Here is a 17824-nt window from a genome sequence, read left to right as displayed (position 1 = left end):
GGCTGTAAACTGGTAGTCTGTTTTACTGTATTCCTTTATCTCAAAAGCCATCCTTGATCCATATGCTAAAATATATTACAACTGCAGTTTAAAAACAAACACACAACTCTCCATGTGTGTGTTCCTCTCCAGTGTAGAGTGGGGGTCTCTTCTCTATAAAGGCAGCCATGCCCTCGTGTCGGGATCAGCTGGAGAAAAAGACATGATATACCACTACAGTTTGACCTCAGACAATGCATAAGGGAATTTTACCAGTTGATCTCTTACCCTGGCTTAGCACATCCTCTCTGGCCATCCCTGATGTGACGTCCACCTGAGAGATACAGACCCACACAGACAGGTTACAGACATGCTTGCCACTAGCACACAGACAAGTTTTATCATTCAAATACACAGAGATCATGAACGGGGTGTGAGAGCTGGGATGTGTGTGACTGATAATTAATTGATCGATCGATTATTAGACCATTTAGAACACAAGGTTGTGTTGAGAAGCTGATGTACCTCCATGCCTCTGTTCAGAGCCTCCTTGGCCATCCTCACAGTGATGGGGGCCTGGAGAGAGGCCACATTGGGGGTGAGAACGAAGGACCACAGAAATGCTTGTGATGACACTTAACCATCTGTGAGAAATAGGTTCTAAGAGGGTTTGCCGGCTGTCCTTGTGGGAGAACCCTTTTCCTGAGTCTACAGTGCCTTCAGAAAGTATTCACACCATTTATTCCAAAAAATGTTGTGTTACAGCCTGAATTCAAAATGGATAAAATATGTTTCTCACTCATCTACACATAATACCCCATAATGACAAAGTGAAAACACCTTTAGCAAATGTATTAAAAGAAATACAGAAATATCTAATTTACATAAGTATTCACACCCGAGGCAATACTTTGGTGGTGATTACAGCTTTCAGTCATCTTGGGTATGTCTGTATCAGCTTGGGACATCTGGATTTAGGGATTTTCTCCCATTCTTCCTTAATGATTTTCTCAAACTCTGTTAAATTAGATGGGGAGCGGCAGTGAACAGCAATCTTCAAGTCTTTCCACAGATTTTTAAATGGAATTCAAGTCTGGGCTTTGGCTCGGACACTCAATGACTTTCACATTCTTGTTCTGAAGCCTTTCCAGCGTTGCTTTGGCTGTCTACTTGGGGTCATTGTCCTGTTGGAAAGTAAATCTATGCCCCCAGTCTAAGGTCTTTTGCACTCTGAAGCAGGTTCTCATCAAGGATTTTCCCATATTTGGCTCCATTCATTGTTCCCTCCATCCTTACCAGTCTCCCAGTCCTTGCCCCAGTCTGAAGTCCTGAGCACTCTGGAGTAGGTTTTCATCAAGGATCTCTGTACTTTGCTCCATTCATTTTTCCCTCTATCCTTACCAGTCTCCCAGTCCCTGCCGATGAAAAGCATCCCCATTGTATGATGCTGCCACCACCATGCTTCACGGTAGGGGTGTTGAGCCATGCCTGGTTTTCTCCAGACATAGCACTTTGCATTCAGGCCAAAGAGTTACATTTTTGTCAAATCAGACCACAGAATTTTTTGCCTTATGCTCTGAGTCTTTCATGTACCTATTTGCCAACTCCATGTGTGCGTTCATGTGCCTCTTTCTCAGAAGTGGCTTCTGTCAGGCCACTCTTCCATAAAGCCCAGATTGGTGAAGTGCTGTAGAGCATGTTGTCCTTCTGGCAGGGTCTCCCATCTCAGCCAAGGAACTATGTTGTTCTGTCAGAGTAGTCATTGGGTTCTTGGTCACCTACCTGACCAAGGTCCTTCTTGCCCGGTTTCTCAGTTTGGTCGAACGGCCAGCTCTTGGCAGAGTCTAGGTAGTTCGATATTTTTCCCAATGATGGAGACCACTGTGCTCTTGGAAATATTCAACACTCTAGAAATGGTTTTATACCCTTCCCCAGATATATGCCTCATCACAATTCTATCTCTGAGATTTATGGACAGTTCCTTGGACTTCATGGTATAGTTTCTGCTCTGACATGCACAGGTGTGTTTCTTTCTAAATCATGTCCAAACAATTGAATTGGCCACATGACTCCAAGTTGTAGTGACATCTCAAGGATGACAAAAGGAAATTGGATGCACCAGAGCTCAATTTGGAGTGTCATAGCAAAGGGGTGTGAATACTTATGTAAATGAGCTCTGTATTTAAATGTTAAATACATTTGCAAAAATTTCTAAAAACATGTTTTCCCTTTGTCATTATTGGGTATTGTGTGTAGATTGGTGAAATAAAATATTGAATCCATTTTTAATTCAGGCTGTAACAACAAAATGTGGAGTAAGTCACGGGGTAGGAATACTTTCTGAAGGCACTGTATGCATACAAACGGCAAGACTTTAGCTAGCAGGTTACCCAGGTTCAAACCTGGGAATCTTTCTGTCTGTAATTATTTTTGTGGGTAAAAACTCATTCTGTTCGGCTGGGCCTGGCTCCCCAGTGGGTGGGCCTGGCTCCCCAGTGGGTGGGCCTGGCTCCACAGTGGGTGGGCCTATGCCCTCCCAGGCCCACCCATGGCTGCACCCCTGCCCAGTCATGTGAAATCCATAGATTAGGGCCAAATTTATTTCAGTTGACTGATTTCCTTATATGAACTGTAACTCAGTCAAATCTTTGAAATTGCTGCATGTTGCGTTTATATTTTTTCTCAGTATAGCTGTCAGTCACTCAAACAATGAATATGGTTTTCCATCCTAAAACATCCTCAGATACATAAATATGTCCTCCAAGCCATGCGACTGCAAATAACTGGTTTGTGTGTGTGTGCATATGTTATTTGTAGACTGTTTCTCCACTTGACTGCCGAGGTGCCCCTGTCAACTGCTGGCATCTGAGATGGAGTGAGCGAAATTTGGAGCGACAGATGCCTGGAGAGGAGGAGAAGGGCACTGGCGTATCACACACCCCTGCAATTTTGCCATAGCAGGAAATTAACTCTAAAACATTTTCTCAGCCGCTTGGCAAAACGTGTCAAAAAGCATGAGATTAGCTATAGAAGGGTTGTTTTTTTGTTGCCATATTAGCATTGATATTAAATCAGTCAAAACACATCAACACAAGACCTGGTATCAAGAACAAGTTACAACTAGCTGGATCCAGCCTAATATGATTCCCCTCATGGCAGCTTCTTGTCATTGTTGCTAGCCATCTGACTATCCAGAGTCATTATTATGAGCCGTCCTCCTCTCAGCAGCCTCCACTGCACCTCCCGTCTATTAGTGTGTGTGCATGCGTGCGTCTAACCTGTTGTAGTATCTCTCTAGCCCGACTCCATGCCTATCAATAGGCAGCGTCTCCATCTGGGTTCTACTCTGTAACTCTGTTGACCAGTCCGATGTCCACAGCCCTCTGTCCATCCACTCTCCGACCAGTGAAGATCAGCTCTTTAGCCAGGGCAAAGCCCACCGCTCTGGGGGGATGCTGACTGCCCCCTACAGGAGAGAGGAGGTAGGGAGAGAATGAGGCTGAACTCATGCAAAAAAAAACATGACATTTCATGATGGTAAATTATGGGTGTGGATCAGTGGAGGCTGCTGAGGGGAGGACAGCTCATAATCATGGCTGGAACGCAGTAAATGGAATGGCATCAAGCACATGGAAGCTATGTGTTTAATGTATTTGATACCGTTCCACTCATTCCGCTCCATCCATTACCATGAGCTCGTCCTCCCCAATTAAGGTGCCACCAACCTCCTGTGGTGTGGATGTGATGGGAGTACGTGGATGTGATGTGTGTGTGTGTGTGTGTGTGTGTGTGTGTGTGTGTGTGTGTGTGTGTGTGTGTGTGTGTGTGTGAGAGAGAGAGACAGTGATGGGTGTGTGGGCATGTTATGGGAAAGTGTGTGTGTGACAGTGATGGGTGTGTGGAGATGTGATGGGAGAGTGTGTGCGTGCATGCATTTGACCTTTGGTCATCTTACCAGCCCCTGGGAGTAACCCCTGTGTCTTCTCAATCAAACCCATCTGTGCAGAGTAGGCTGAAGCACACAAACACACACGACAGTTGCAGGTCCGCTTGGCTGTGTCATTAAGCAACGGTGGGAGTACAGACTAACTGATGTGTCTGTCAGAGCGAAAAACACACAAAAGGAGTGTGAAACTGAAATCATGTTAAATGTTTGAATACATTTAGCATTCAAACATTAAACATTATTTCCATTTAAATACGCTGGTATACAAAATGTTCAACAAATGGCAACTAAATATGCTTGTTTTACAAATTATATAAAATAATAGACTCAGAGTTTTCAAAAACGTAGATTTCTCTCAGGATTTACATACAACATATGGTTTGCACATTGCTGGTAACTAAATTAATTGATGTACGAATAAATCAAGATTGTTTGTGCTTATCATTAGCATGTACAGCTGCACTCCATATGATAGAATCATGTAAAAGCGCTTTAAAATAAGAAATAAGAAAAATCTAAATTAAGAAAAAAAATTGGACTGACAAAAAAATGCCCAAGATAATACCAAATCATAAATGAGCATTTCACCTAAATAACAAACCAAATGGGGTCAAAATAAAAATGCTTCGACATTTCAGTTAAGTGGACTTATACAGTACCAGTCAAAAGTTTGGACACATCTATTTATTCAAGGGTTTTTCCTTATTTTTACTATTTTCTACATTGTAGAATAATAGTGAAGACATCAAAACTATGAAATAACACATATGGAATCATGTAGTAACCAAAAAAAGTGTTAAACAAATCAAAATATATTTTAGATTCTTCAAAGTAACCACCCTTGATGACAGCTTTGCACAATCTTGGCATTCTCTCAACCAGCTTCACCTGGAATGCTTTTCCAACAGTTTTGAAGGAGTTCCCACACATGCTGAGCACTTGTTGGATGCTTTTCCTTCACTCTGTGGTTCAACTCATCTCAAACCATCTCAATTGGGTTGAGGTTGAGTGATTGTGGAGGCCAGGTCATCTGATGCAGCACTCCATCACTCTCCTTCTTGGTCAAATAGCCCTTACACAGCCTGGAGGTGTGGTGGGTCATTATCCTGTTGAAAAACAAATTATAGTCCCACTAAGCACAAACCAGATGGGATGGCATATCGCTGCGGTAGCCATGCTGGTTAAGTGTGCCTTGAATTCTAAATAAATCACAGACAGTGTTACCAGCAAAGCACCCCCACACCATCACACCTCCTCCTCCATGCTTCACGGTGGGAACCACACGTGGAGATCACCCGTTCACCTACTCTGCGTCTCACAAAGACATGGCGGTTGGAACCAAAAATCTCAAATTTGTACTCATCAGACCAAAGGACAGATTTCCACCGGTCTAATGTTCATTGCTCGCGTTTCTTGTCCCAAGCAAGTCTCTTCTTATTATTTGTGTCCTCTAGTAGTGGATTCTTTGCAGCAATTCGACCATGAAGGCCTGATTCACGCAATCTCCTCTGAACAGTTGATGTTGATGTGTCTGTTACTTGAACTCTGTGAAGCGTTTATTTGGGCTGCAATTTCAGATGCCGGTAACTCTAATGAACTTATCCTCTGCAGCAGAGGTAACTCTGGGTCTTCCTTTCCTGTGGCGGTCCTCATGAGGGCCAGTTTCATCATAGCGCATGATGGTTTTGCAACTGCACTTGAAGAAACTTTCAAAGTTATTGAAATTTTCGGCATTGACTGACGTTCATGTCTTAAAGGAATGATGGACTGTCGATTCCCTTTGCTTATTTGAGCTGTTCTTGCCATAATATTGACTTGGTCTTTTACCAAATAGTGTAATCTTCTGTATACCACCCCAACTTTGTCACAACACAACTGATTGGCCGTAAGGAAAAACATTCCACAAATTAACTTTTAACAAGGCACACCTGTTAATCAAAATGCATTCCAGGTGACTACCTCATGAAACTGGTTGAGAGAATGCCAAGAGTGTGCAAAGCTGTCAAGGCAAAGGGTGGCTACTTTGAAGAATCTCACATATAAAATATAATTTCCTGCAATTCTACACATTTTGCCATGGGGCGTAGAAAAAATGTTGCTGTTTTAAAGCAAGTCTGATGCAATTATACACATTTAGCCATAGGGTGGATTATTATTTTTTGCAGTTTTGAAGCCAATTTCCTGCAATTCTACACATTTTGCCATGACTTCAGCCATGTTAATATATCGGAGTGAGAGTGACTAATAAAATCAGGTGCTGCTCTAGAATCTCCCATAAGTGCTCAATTGGGTTGAGATCTGGTGACAGACCACCGTGGCTTACATTGTTTTCATGCTCATCAAACCATTCAGTGACCACACATGCCCTGTCGATCGGGGCGTTGTCATCCCATGCCATGACAGCATTTTATACATAACCTTCAGCATGACGGGATGTTAATTTCTAAATTAACTCACGGGCCACACCTGTGTGGAAGCACCTGCTTTCAATATAATTTGTATCCCTCATTTACTCAAGCGTTCCCATTATTTTGGCAGTTACCTGTATTTAGACTGATATGCATGCGTGTAACTCAGATGCTACAGAATATAAATGTAATATACAGTACATAAGAATCAGTGGAGGCTGCATAATAATGGCTGAAATGGAGTCAATGGAGTGGCATCAACCACATGGAAACCACACCTTTGATGTGTTTGATACCATTCTGACTCCATTGCAGCCGTTATGAGCCATCCTCCCCTAAGCAGCCTCCACTAATAAAAATAATATCCATGAAGTTGTTTCTCACAGATCTTGTGTAGTTACCACAACCACTCATTACCCTGCATGGCTGGCCCCTCTCAGCTTGACTTGCTTGTTATGGGGTAAATTATGTACGTGAATAGCCTCTTTTTAAGTCAGTGACAATGCAGGGAGCCAGTATAGGCCTATTACTTTATAATACAGTGCACTGGGTGGATGTGGACAGAGACTCATTATTCTCCTCTTGACACATCTTGTTGTGGCTCCCTGGGAACCTACCTTGTTCTACGGAGGAAGAAGGCTTATAAGGAGGTAAATATGTCCTGAGACCAGCAACTGTATCATCACAAGCTCCGATCAAGATAAGCAATAAGTCTCCGACAAAGTCGTGAAAGTTTTAAAAACAATTTAAGAAACTGACCACCAATGCCCTGGAGGATCCCATCCTTTACATTTGGTTTACTCAACACATCATGAGGGGGTATTTCCTTGCCTTAAGTGTCCGGGTCTGTCAATTCCTGCTACTACCTTTGCGTATTTGTAAGTGATTTACATTTACTTGAATCCTAACCTTATATAATCTTGCACTACTCCACAATAGCCTAGAGTGGATTGATTCTACCCAAAATTCACTTGACACAGACATTTAATATTTTATTACGATCGCCATTAGCCGTTGCTAAAGCAGCAGCTAAGGGAAAGGGGGATACCTAGTCAGTTGTACAATTGAATGCATTCAACTGAAATGCGTCTTCCACATTTAACCCAACCCCTCTAGGCTACTCTTGGCAAAATACAGAACCAATAGGCAAGAACAGCTCAAGGATATAACTACATACATTTTAAATAAAAAAAAAGGTCCTGTACTAACAAAACACTTGAGCAAAAGAGAGAAATTATACTCCAAGCCTACATTCATATACAGAACAAAAATACAAAACGCAACAATTTAAGACTTTATTTCGTTACATGAACTGTAACTCAGTAAAGTCATAAGGTCCTAATATATGGTTGTCACATGACTGGGAATACAGATATTGATCGGTTGGTCAGACAACATAATAAAAAAATTAAAAAGTAGGGGCGTGGATCTAAAGGTGGTTGGTCTCAGACGATCCAGTCGGTGAAGAAGTCGGATGTGGAGGTCCTGGGCTGGCATGGTTGCACATGGTCTGCATTTGTGAGGCCGGTTGGATGTAATTCCCAAATTCAAAATTCCCTGAAACAATGTTGGTAGAGAAATTAAAATTAAATTCTCTGTCAACAGCTCTGGTGGACATTCCTGCAGTCAGCATGAAACTTGAGACATCTGTGGCATTGTGTTGTGACCAAATTGCACATTTTAAAGTGGCCTTTTGTCCTCAGCACAAGGTGCACCTATGTAATGATCATGCTGTTTAATCAGCTTCTTGATATGTCACACCTGTCAGGTGGATGATTTATCTTAGCAAACCTGAAATATGTTTTTCCATATGCACAAAAAGCTTATTTCAATAAAACTGTGCACACATTCGTTTACATCCCTGTTAGTTTATATTTCTCGCTCACTAACGGGGATGTAAACAAAAGGTGTACACAAAGTTATCGAAATAAGCTTTTTGTGCGAATGGAACATTTTATTTCAGCTCATGAAACATGGGACCAACACTTTACATGTTGCGTTTATATAACATAAAACATAAGTGACAGTACAAAACCACAATTCCATAAAACTCAGTCTATATGGTCTGAACTAGTGCAAGCTTGTCAACAAATAAAATAAAACCAAACTTAAATATGGTGTTCATTCATTAATACTAGAGTGTAAAGTTCACATTTGAGACCTGATGTTTTAGAAGTTAGAAAATTCTGTACCACACATGGTATGTAGGGTATGATGCCATTCTGTATTTAGAATAGGGAAAGGCAGATTCAAATTGTACTCAGTGATATGATGTCTAACTGATGTGACATGTTTCACATCCCTCAAAAGATCAGCGATGAATTTATCACTGGAGTGATAGAAAAAAAAAAGATCAATAGCCAACTAATCAATAAAACAGAGTTAACCCCTATCGATTGAAATGCACCAAGAGACACTTATCAATGTATGACTTGACTATCAAATACCCTATCGATGCCAATGAGTGTGACATCTGCTGGTCTATAAGATTGATAATAACAAAGTAAAAATGTACAAAGAATAGCATATTCAGTCTTCTAGATCTTTTCCTCAAATACATTCTGCAAATTGAAAGAAATGTTGGTTTTGTTTAAAACACTTCACTTAAGACTGAAGGAAGTTTTGATTAAAAACAAGACCATTGAAATGGGATTAAAATCGCCTCTGGCATTTTACGCTGAACATCATGCATAGATAGAGGTGTAGTAGAGCCTCTCACCTTTGCATCCTTAGGGAGATCATATTGTTGGCTAATAATGGGTACCAGACAGGCTAAGGTCAGGAACACATTTCAGTCTTGTGTTAAATGGGCTGATCCACCAACACACACCGGAAGATAAAAACAAGAAAATGATAGCTTGGAAATCAAATGCACATCACTCATGCTTAAATGTTTTAATAGCGTCGCAATTATTTAACAGTGGTTGGATAGTAAGGGAATATTCCTGGTATATTTACAACTATCCATTTCAGATGACAGAATTCCTAACTTTTCAGAGATTGGGATGTGCCTGAGTAAATCAAAAAGAAAGCAACTGAAATGGGACTGATTATCACGTTTTAGGGAAGACCCAGATGCAGACAGTGTCGAAGTAACAAACGTGTATTACTGGAACACTGGGCAGGCAAAACGACAGGTCAAGGGCAGGCAGAGGTAAGTAATCCAGATCAGAGTCCAAAAGGTACAGAACGACAGGCTGTCTCAGGGTCAGGGCAGGCAGAATGGTCAAAATTAGAAAACAGGAACTAGAAACCGACTGGAGCAAGGGGGAAAAACGCTGGTAGGCTTGACGAACAAAAACTGGCAACTGACAGAACACAGGTATAAATACACAGGGGATAATGAGGGGAGATGATGGGAGGCAACTGGTGGGGGGTGGAGACAAGCACAAAGACAGGTGAAAGATCAGGGTGTGACACTGATAAGGACCTCATACTTTACTCTGACTGAGCACATACAGTACTCCGTCATTCATAGCTGATGAAAGGCTTGGTGAATACAAGTTGACCAATTCAATCAGGAATGATTGTACTAGAATACATTAGATAAGTGGAACTAAACTCAGCAAAAAAGAAACATCCTCTCACTGTCAACTGCGTTTATTTTCAGCAAACTTAACATATGTTCATACAAACATTTACATAAGATTCAACAGACAAACTGAACAACTTCCACAGACGTGACTAACAGAAATTGAATAATGTGTCCCTGAACAAAGGGGGGGATCAAAATCAAAAGTAACAGTCAGTATCTGGTGTGGCCACCAGCTGCATTAAGTACTGCAGTGCATCTACTCCTCATGGACTGCACCAGATTTTCCAGTTCTTGCTGTGAGATGTTACCCCACTCTTCGACCAAGGCACCTGCAAGTTCCCAGACATTTCTGGGGGGAATGGCCCGAGCCCTCAGATCCAACAGGTTCCAAACGTGCTCAATGGGATTGAGATCCGGGCTCTTCGCGGGCCATGGCAGAATACTGACATTCCTATCTTGCATGAAATCACGAACAGAACGAGCAGTATGGCTGGTGGCATTGTCATGCTGGAGGGTCAGGTCAGGATGAGCCTGCAGGAAGGGTACCACATGAGGGAGGGGGATGTCTTCCCTGTAACGCACAGCGTTGAGATTGCCTGCAATGACAACAAGCTCAGTCCGATGATACTGTGACACACCGCCCCAGACCATGACGGACCCTCCACCTCCAAATCGATCCCTACAGGCCTCGGTGTAACGCTCATTCCTTCGACGATAAACGTGAATCCGACCATCACCTCTGGTGAGACAAAAACGCAACTCGTCAGTGAAGATCACATTTTGCCAGTCCTGTCTGGTCCATCGATGGTGGGTTTGTGCCCATAGGTGACATTGTTGCCGGTGATGTCTGGTGAGAACCTGCCTTACAACAGGCCTACAAGCCCTCAGTCCAGCCTCTCTCAGCCTATTTCGGACAGTCTGAGCACTGATGCAGGGATTGTGCATTCCTGGTGTAACTTGGGCAGTTGTTGTTGCCATCCTGTACCTGTCCCGCAGGTGTCCTGTTCAGATGTACCGATCCTGTGCAGGTGTTGTTACACGTGGTCTGCCACTGCGAGGACAATCAGCTGTCCGTCCTGTCTCCCTGTGGCGCTGTCTTTGGCGTCTCACAGTACGGACATGACAATAAATTCCACTGGCCACATCTGCAGTCCTCATGCCTCCTTGCAGCATGCCTAAGGCACATTCACGCAGATGAGCATGGAGCCTGTGCATCTTTCTTTTGGTATTTTTCAGTGTCCGTAGAAAGGCCTCTTTAGTGTCCTAAGTTTTCATAACTGTGACCTTAATTGCCTACCGTCTGTGAGCTGTTAGTGTCTTAATGACCTTCCACAGGTGCATGTTCATTAATTGTTTATGGTTCATTGAACAAGCATGGGAAACCGTGTTTAAACCCTTTACAATGAAGATCTGTGAAGTTATTTGGATTTTTACGAATGATCTCTTGAAAGACAGGGTCCTGAAAAAGGACGTTTCTTTTTTTTCCTGAGTTTAGCTGGGTGGAACACTGGTCAATAAAGACACTTATCAATGTAAGAATTGACTATCAAATATTCAATAGATGTTATACCTAATGTCTGTGAAAGGAATATTATTGTGTTGTAATTTTAGATTCACTCTGCTGTTAGACAACTTCCTTGAATACTTACAAACATAAAATAGAGATGGGGAATTAACTAATTGTCTGAGTGAGTCAAAAACAAGAACACTGAAATAGGATTTGGCCCGTACTCAGAGTCTCAGCGGTAGGAGTGCTGATCCTAGCGTCTCAGAAGGGGGGCTAATCCTCCTCCAGCACTCCTACTCTTTACATAAACGTGCCCTGGAACTTTACTGTCAACATATAATATGTCATGCATTGTGATACAGTTCACCGAGTCTCACAATTCACTGGGGTTCTCAGCCGATTCCATAATGAACATTGGTGTGGACACTTCACTCGTCAGCTCAGCCCTACTGGGGACACATGGATACAAGTTCAGAGTCACAGTTCAGTCTGACATTAAGTGAGCTGCTTGATACAGACAAGAAAATGATTGTTATTGGTTGGCTCTCCGCTGCGTCTTTCTCATTCAAACACCCACACGCACAGCCCCAGAGTAACACCCCCCCTCACTTCCATTACAACGATTGGATTTTCAAATCCTTTCAAATTCTCAACCTCAGAAAATAAAAAAACATTTTCAAGAACCAATCAAACCCGTTGCACAGTTTCTGAGCGAATATTGCATGAACGGCCTCCTTTCCAGACTAGTGTGATTAAAGCTCTCCGTGCGCTGTGAGTTATGTGGGTCGCGTCAGCCAGGCTAGTTCAGAGATGGGGGGGGGGTTCTGAATGTCAAACACAAGACAATTAAAATTGCATTTGAAATGGGATAAATGCATAGCAATGCATAGTAATACAGGTGTAATGGTGTCACTCACCTTTGACTAGTGTCCCCCATTGGCATATAATCAAGAGTTACTAGTCAGAATCTGACATTCGATTGTGGTGCACTTTGTTCTGACACGTCACTGAGCTCTGGTTCAGGATGCTGCGCTGCCCAAGACATTCTGGGGAAACTCCTGGGTTCAGGGTCAGTTCAGTCTGTTGTTTAGCGGGCTGCTTCACCAACACACAATTAACGCTTAAATGCTTAATTTAATTGATTTGAATGTGATTAACTCTGTGATTGTACTAGAAAGAACACCACAAAGATAAACCTAAAAGACCTGAACTTGAAACATAACTAATCAGTGATTTTACATAGACCAGCATACTTAATAACCACATAAATGTAAACATTTGTAAATAAAGAAAAAAAGTTGCTTCCCAAGCTTAAGTTTCGTTTTTGCATCTTTTACCTATTTACACCAGCTTTAAAACAACTAAAAATACATTTTCCATAACCATTGTATCTCAGTGGTTTAGATGGTACAATGATTCTCTACACTTTGTCACAAACTGAAATTAGGTGAACTATTAGAATTTTAGCAACCAGGAAATGGCAGAGCTTGACAAAGTGCATCATTAATTCACAAGATCATGATTTACAGTAGCCTACAAATACTTATGCCAACTACGTATCACCAACTAATTTCTTCCTCGAGATTAATCAAGATCAGCGGTTAATACTAAATTAAAAAAATATCAAAATAACCATTTCATGTATCGCTAGCCGAGTCAGATAAAAAAAAACGTGTCGATAAGGTACCTCAATTCTTTGGTTTAAGAATAGTCTTGTCGTCAAAGCAGCAGATAAGTAGACTGGAGACTTCGATTTATACCCCTCTAATGGTTGTTTTTTTCTATTTTCAGTTTTGTTTGATACTTTGTTTCAGGTTATCAGGTTTATCATCGGGTTATTCATTTCCCCTAATCTAAATAACATGCATCCCTTTTCCCCATAATATCAAATGTTTGTTGGAAATCACGTAACACCATGTTCTTCTAATAAAGAACATGGCCAGAAGTGAGCAAAGTATCTCGGTATATACGGGTGAAAGTAGATAAGAATGTATTACTGGTATGGGCCTCTCCCTATAAACATTTTGTTCATAGCCTAGGTGTAGTCATAGAATTACATATATAATTCATTTCATATAATCTCTGTGGGACTAATAAAGATGAACAAATAACTTAACATTAATGTGGCATAAACAACCATTAATGATGTTTTCATCTGATTGTCAATCACTTTAAAAAAAAGTGCTCTCTAGGCTACCTGCGAATCTTCGTTCACTCACAAAATAATTCAAGCATCCAAATAGTGCACTGTGCACCCACAATTTGATGACGGGAAATTAGCATTTTAAAAAACACTTAAACGTGTAATGTAATGGCATTCTGCGATTGTCATTAGACGTACACTTGTAGTCTGAATTGATGCGTCCAGTCCTGTACGTGAGCGTCTCGGTATGAGCCACTCATCTGTGCCCAGTGTTGGCAACTAATTTTCAGGGGAAGTCGCGAGAGGCAGGTCGACTTGCTGCTAAAAGTTGCTAAATGACGTTGTGATGTCATTGCGTGAAGACGTCATTACGTAAAATTGCGTCTTTGCGTAGAATACACAATAAAGTACCTACATTTTAGTCATTTAGCAGACGCTCTTCCTCAAATTGACTGGCCATCTCGGCTAAATCTATGATTTGACATTTGTTAATTTAGATTTGTTTATTATCATATTTTTATTTGTAAAAGTAATAAACACATTTTATTTGATCACATTTTTATTTTTAAACACAACACAGAATTATTGAACAATTTTATTACATTTTATTTTTCTTTATAACTACTAAACCTACACATTCTGAACAATTATAGTTTTAAGCAGTGTATTGTTAGTTAACATGCTACCTAACTGCTCAACAATTACAGGTACAGGCTAATAACAAGGTATATATGCTATCTTATTGAACAAGCAACTTAACTCTAATGATGTGTGCACTAGGCATCCCTCTCCAGCCCTCTCCAGGTTGTGCTGCTTGGCTGGCTAGCTGCTCAATGGTTTCCTCCAGATATTGCCAGTTTTCGCACACACTGCCACCATCAGCTGTGTGGAAATCCTCTTCATCTTCACTGTCCAACTGCATTGTCACAGAGCTGGAACCAGCAGTAGAGGATGGAGTGGCCTTAAAGCTGTATGCTGCTGTGGTACCAAACTGCTGCAGAACTTCACTTGGTAGTTTATGCTGGTAACAGGTATCACAGAATCTGAAAAGGTAGCTTTGCAAGCCATACCTAAATGGTCACATGCTAGCAGCGAACAATGCTCTGCAGTGGCCATTGCCATAGTAGCTTCTGCGCTTTTGCAGTTATCCACTTTTTTAACCAACTGTGGTAATGTAGACTGCGTTGTGGGGTTGTACTGTTTTACATTTACATTTTTACATTTAAGTCATTTAGCAGACGCTCTTATCCAGAGCGACTTACAAATTGGTGCATTCACCTTATGATATCCAGTGGAACAACCACTTTACAATAGTGCATTTAAATCTTTTAAGGGGGGGGGTTAGAAGGATTACTTTATCCTATCCTAGGTATTCCTTAAAGAGGTGGGGTTTCAGGTGTCTCCGGAAGGTGGTGATTGACTCCGCTGTCCTGGCGTCGTGAGGGAGCTTGTTCCACCATTGGGGTGCCAGAGCAGCGAACAGTTTTGACTGGGCTGAGCGGGAACTGTGCTTCCTCAGAGGTAGGGGGGCCAGCAGGCCAGAGGTGGATGAACGCAGTGCCCTTGTTTGGGTGTAGGGCCTGATCAGAGCCTGAAGGTATGGAGGTGCCGTTCCCTTCACAGCTCCGTAGGCAATCACCATGGTCTTGTAGTGGATGCGAGCTTCAACTGGAAGCCAGTGGAGAGAGCGGAGGAGCGGGGTGACGTGAGAGAACTTGGGAAGGTTGAACACCAGACGGGCTGCGGCGTTCTGGATGAGTTGTAGGGGTTTAATGGCACAGGCAGGGAGCCCAGCCAACAGCGAGTTGCAGAAATCCAGACGGGAGATGACAAGTGCCTGGATTAGGACCTGCGCCGCTTCCTGTGTGAGGCAGGGTCGTACTCTGCGAATGTTGTAGAGCATGAACCTACAGGATCGGGTCACCGCCTTGATGTTAGTGGAGAACGACAGGGTGTTGTCCAGGATCACGCCAAGGTTCTTAGCACTCTGGGAGGAGGACACAAGGGAGTTGTCAACCGTGATGGCGAGATCATGTTTTGATTTATTTATATGCACAATGTTTTTTGATGTCATACATTTTTGCAAGCATATCTGATTTGCAGTACACACAATATGCCAGACAATCATCCCCAATTACTGGCTTCAGCCACCCTTTAAATTCAGGTACAGACTCCCACTCTTTTCTGTACTTCTGGCTGTACAATTTTGATTGAGACATGTTGATTGATGTTGTAAGTTCTGTTCAAGATCAAACATTTGTGACCAACTATATTCATTGGGTTTGTCTCGTCGAACCCGTACTACTGCTGCTGCAGTCAGCCAACAATGATTTGCAATTTGCGGAAATTGCTACTGGCCTACTGCTGCCTGTGCACGAGCTGAGCGCCTGCTGCTTACATCACTCACAATACACTTTTGCAGCCAGGTACGTGTTTTGACTGAGTGTGTGACAGAGAACATTGTTTTTGTGCATTTTAGTATTTGAGTTACTTTTCAAAAGTTTCTAAAAGTTCCAAATACATTTTTAAAAGTAGCTAAATTTGTTGCTAGGTGCTGTTTGAAAAAAAAGTTGCCAGGGTACTCTGAAAAGTTGCTAAATCTAGCAACAAAATTGCTAAATTGGCGTCACTGTCTCCGCCTTGGCAAAGTGTTCTTGTCAAACCACAACAATTTGAAGCGTATACCACTCGGTTTCAAGTCAATTCGCACATTTTCGTGCCTTTGACATGAGGTAATGTTAATGGTGTTAAAGTCTATAGTTCTTGGTATTTTGTGTAATTATTGTGATAGGCTCATGTTTTACCGTTAAGTTGCCGGGACGCTGTACCGGACCAGCTTACTATCACCCCTGCCGGTATGGAACTGCGTTTCAGCCTGGCTTATGGTGATAAGTTAGAGGTCACTGACCGACAATGCGAAGGTCGCAGGCGAGCGCCAGACCCCCTCCAAGGGCGAAGCTATCCACCATGGCAACAGTCGGCATGGGCAAAGTGGCTGCCATAGTAATGCAATGTCCATAGCAACGCAACACCCAGAGAGTAGAACACCATGTGGAGAGATCAGACAGATCTAATTATTGTTACAAAACCAATAAATAGCCTGCTAATATATTTGATGTACAGGCAATCTCAACGCTGTGCGTAACAGGGAAGACATCCTCCACCCTCATGTGGTACCCTTCCTGCAGGCTCATCCTGTGCATAAATATAACTTATTTGATGTGCATAAATGTGAGAAATAAGTGTAAGCGACCAGGTGTTGAATGTACTAAGGAGACTGCCACCTTACCTTAGGTCCATTGCCAGCTCCTTTTTGACCTCTTAATCGACCTCTTAATCGGCCAGTCCAAGCGGATTATTTTTTCAGATGGTGACGACACTTAAATATGTACAAAAACGAAAAATACCAAAGACATGCCCAAACACAAAACTCAAAAACAAACAAAAGGCCTCATGGCCACCAAAGAAAAACCTGCAGCCTCGTGGCTTTTCCAGCTGGGACACAGACTGACAATCACCTTAATTGGCAGCACCTGATGTGCTTATCAAAGCTTCCTGGCAGAGCACTGCCCTCGACCCGTTTGGTGCTGCCACCTGGGTGATGGAGTGTGGAAGTGTATCCTGGCAGTGTGTTGCCTAACTGTGTGCTAACACTTAACTACCCCCATATCATAACATTACATACTATGAGGATGGGGGTGAGATGTACTAGCATGAGAACAGGCTGAAGGCTGAACTAGACTGGGGGAAGCCCCTGGCCCACACACACACCACCCACCGATCTCAATCAGGAGTGAGAGCAGTCCGTGAACAAATAGATCGGAGTCAGAGTGGTTCATCTCAGCTCTCTCCTTCAGATCAGCTCCTATGGAAGACACACAGAAACAGAAGACATCACACACACGGGCGCGCGCACACACACACCCACCATGTTCTGCTGCTACCAGTCTTATTATTATTGGTAAATAATGCGCAATTTAAACACTTGTCCCCTAATACCCCCTTGCCCAAAACACATGGAAATATTGGACTATAAATTGGACTATAAATTGATGCTAAAATCTTTATTCTATTCTACTGAGCCGTTTGCATTTTTATGTTTTATTATTTCTTATTGTTGTTGCATTGTGAAGAAGGAATCTGCAAGTAAGCATTTCGTTGGACTGTGTATACCATGTGTACCCTGTACATACGACTAATAAACGTTGAAACTTTGAGCCTCCTAAATTGTCCTCCAACCTGTTTGGTCACCCTCTTCTTCTTTTTCTCACTTTTCATTGTTGGACGCACTCGTCGCCTTGGTAAC

At 42.3% G+C, this 17824-nt stretch overlaps 1 protein-coding gene across 1 annotated transcript; it reads right to left on the bottom strand.

The window, feature by feature from the left end:
* Positions 1–5: 5 nt before the first annotated feature.
* Positions 6–17796, bottom strand: echdc2 (enoyl CoA hydratase domain containing 2). The gene is given in 8 exon segments (XM_045688611.1): positions 6–188; positions 268–313; positions 505–555; positions 3258–3445; positions 3935–3991; positions 16427–16513; positions 17297–17383; positions 17790–17796. Coding segments are annotated over 8 exon segments (558 nt in total). The 3' UTR covers positions 6–153.
* Between the last annotated feature and the right edge of the window lie 28 nt (positions 17797–17824).

Source organism: Salmo salar, chromosome ssa10, assembly GCF_905237065.1.
Source record: "Salmo salar chromosome ssa10, Ssal_v3.1, whole genome shotgun sequence".
Lineage (NCBI taxonomy): Eukaryota > Metazoa > Chordata > Actinopteri > Salmoniformes > Salmonidae > Salmo > Salmo salar.
Note: the sequence above shows the minus strand (reverse complement) of the source record. Positions and strands in the feature narration are given on the sequence as shown.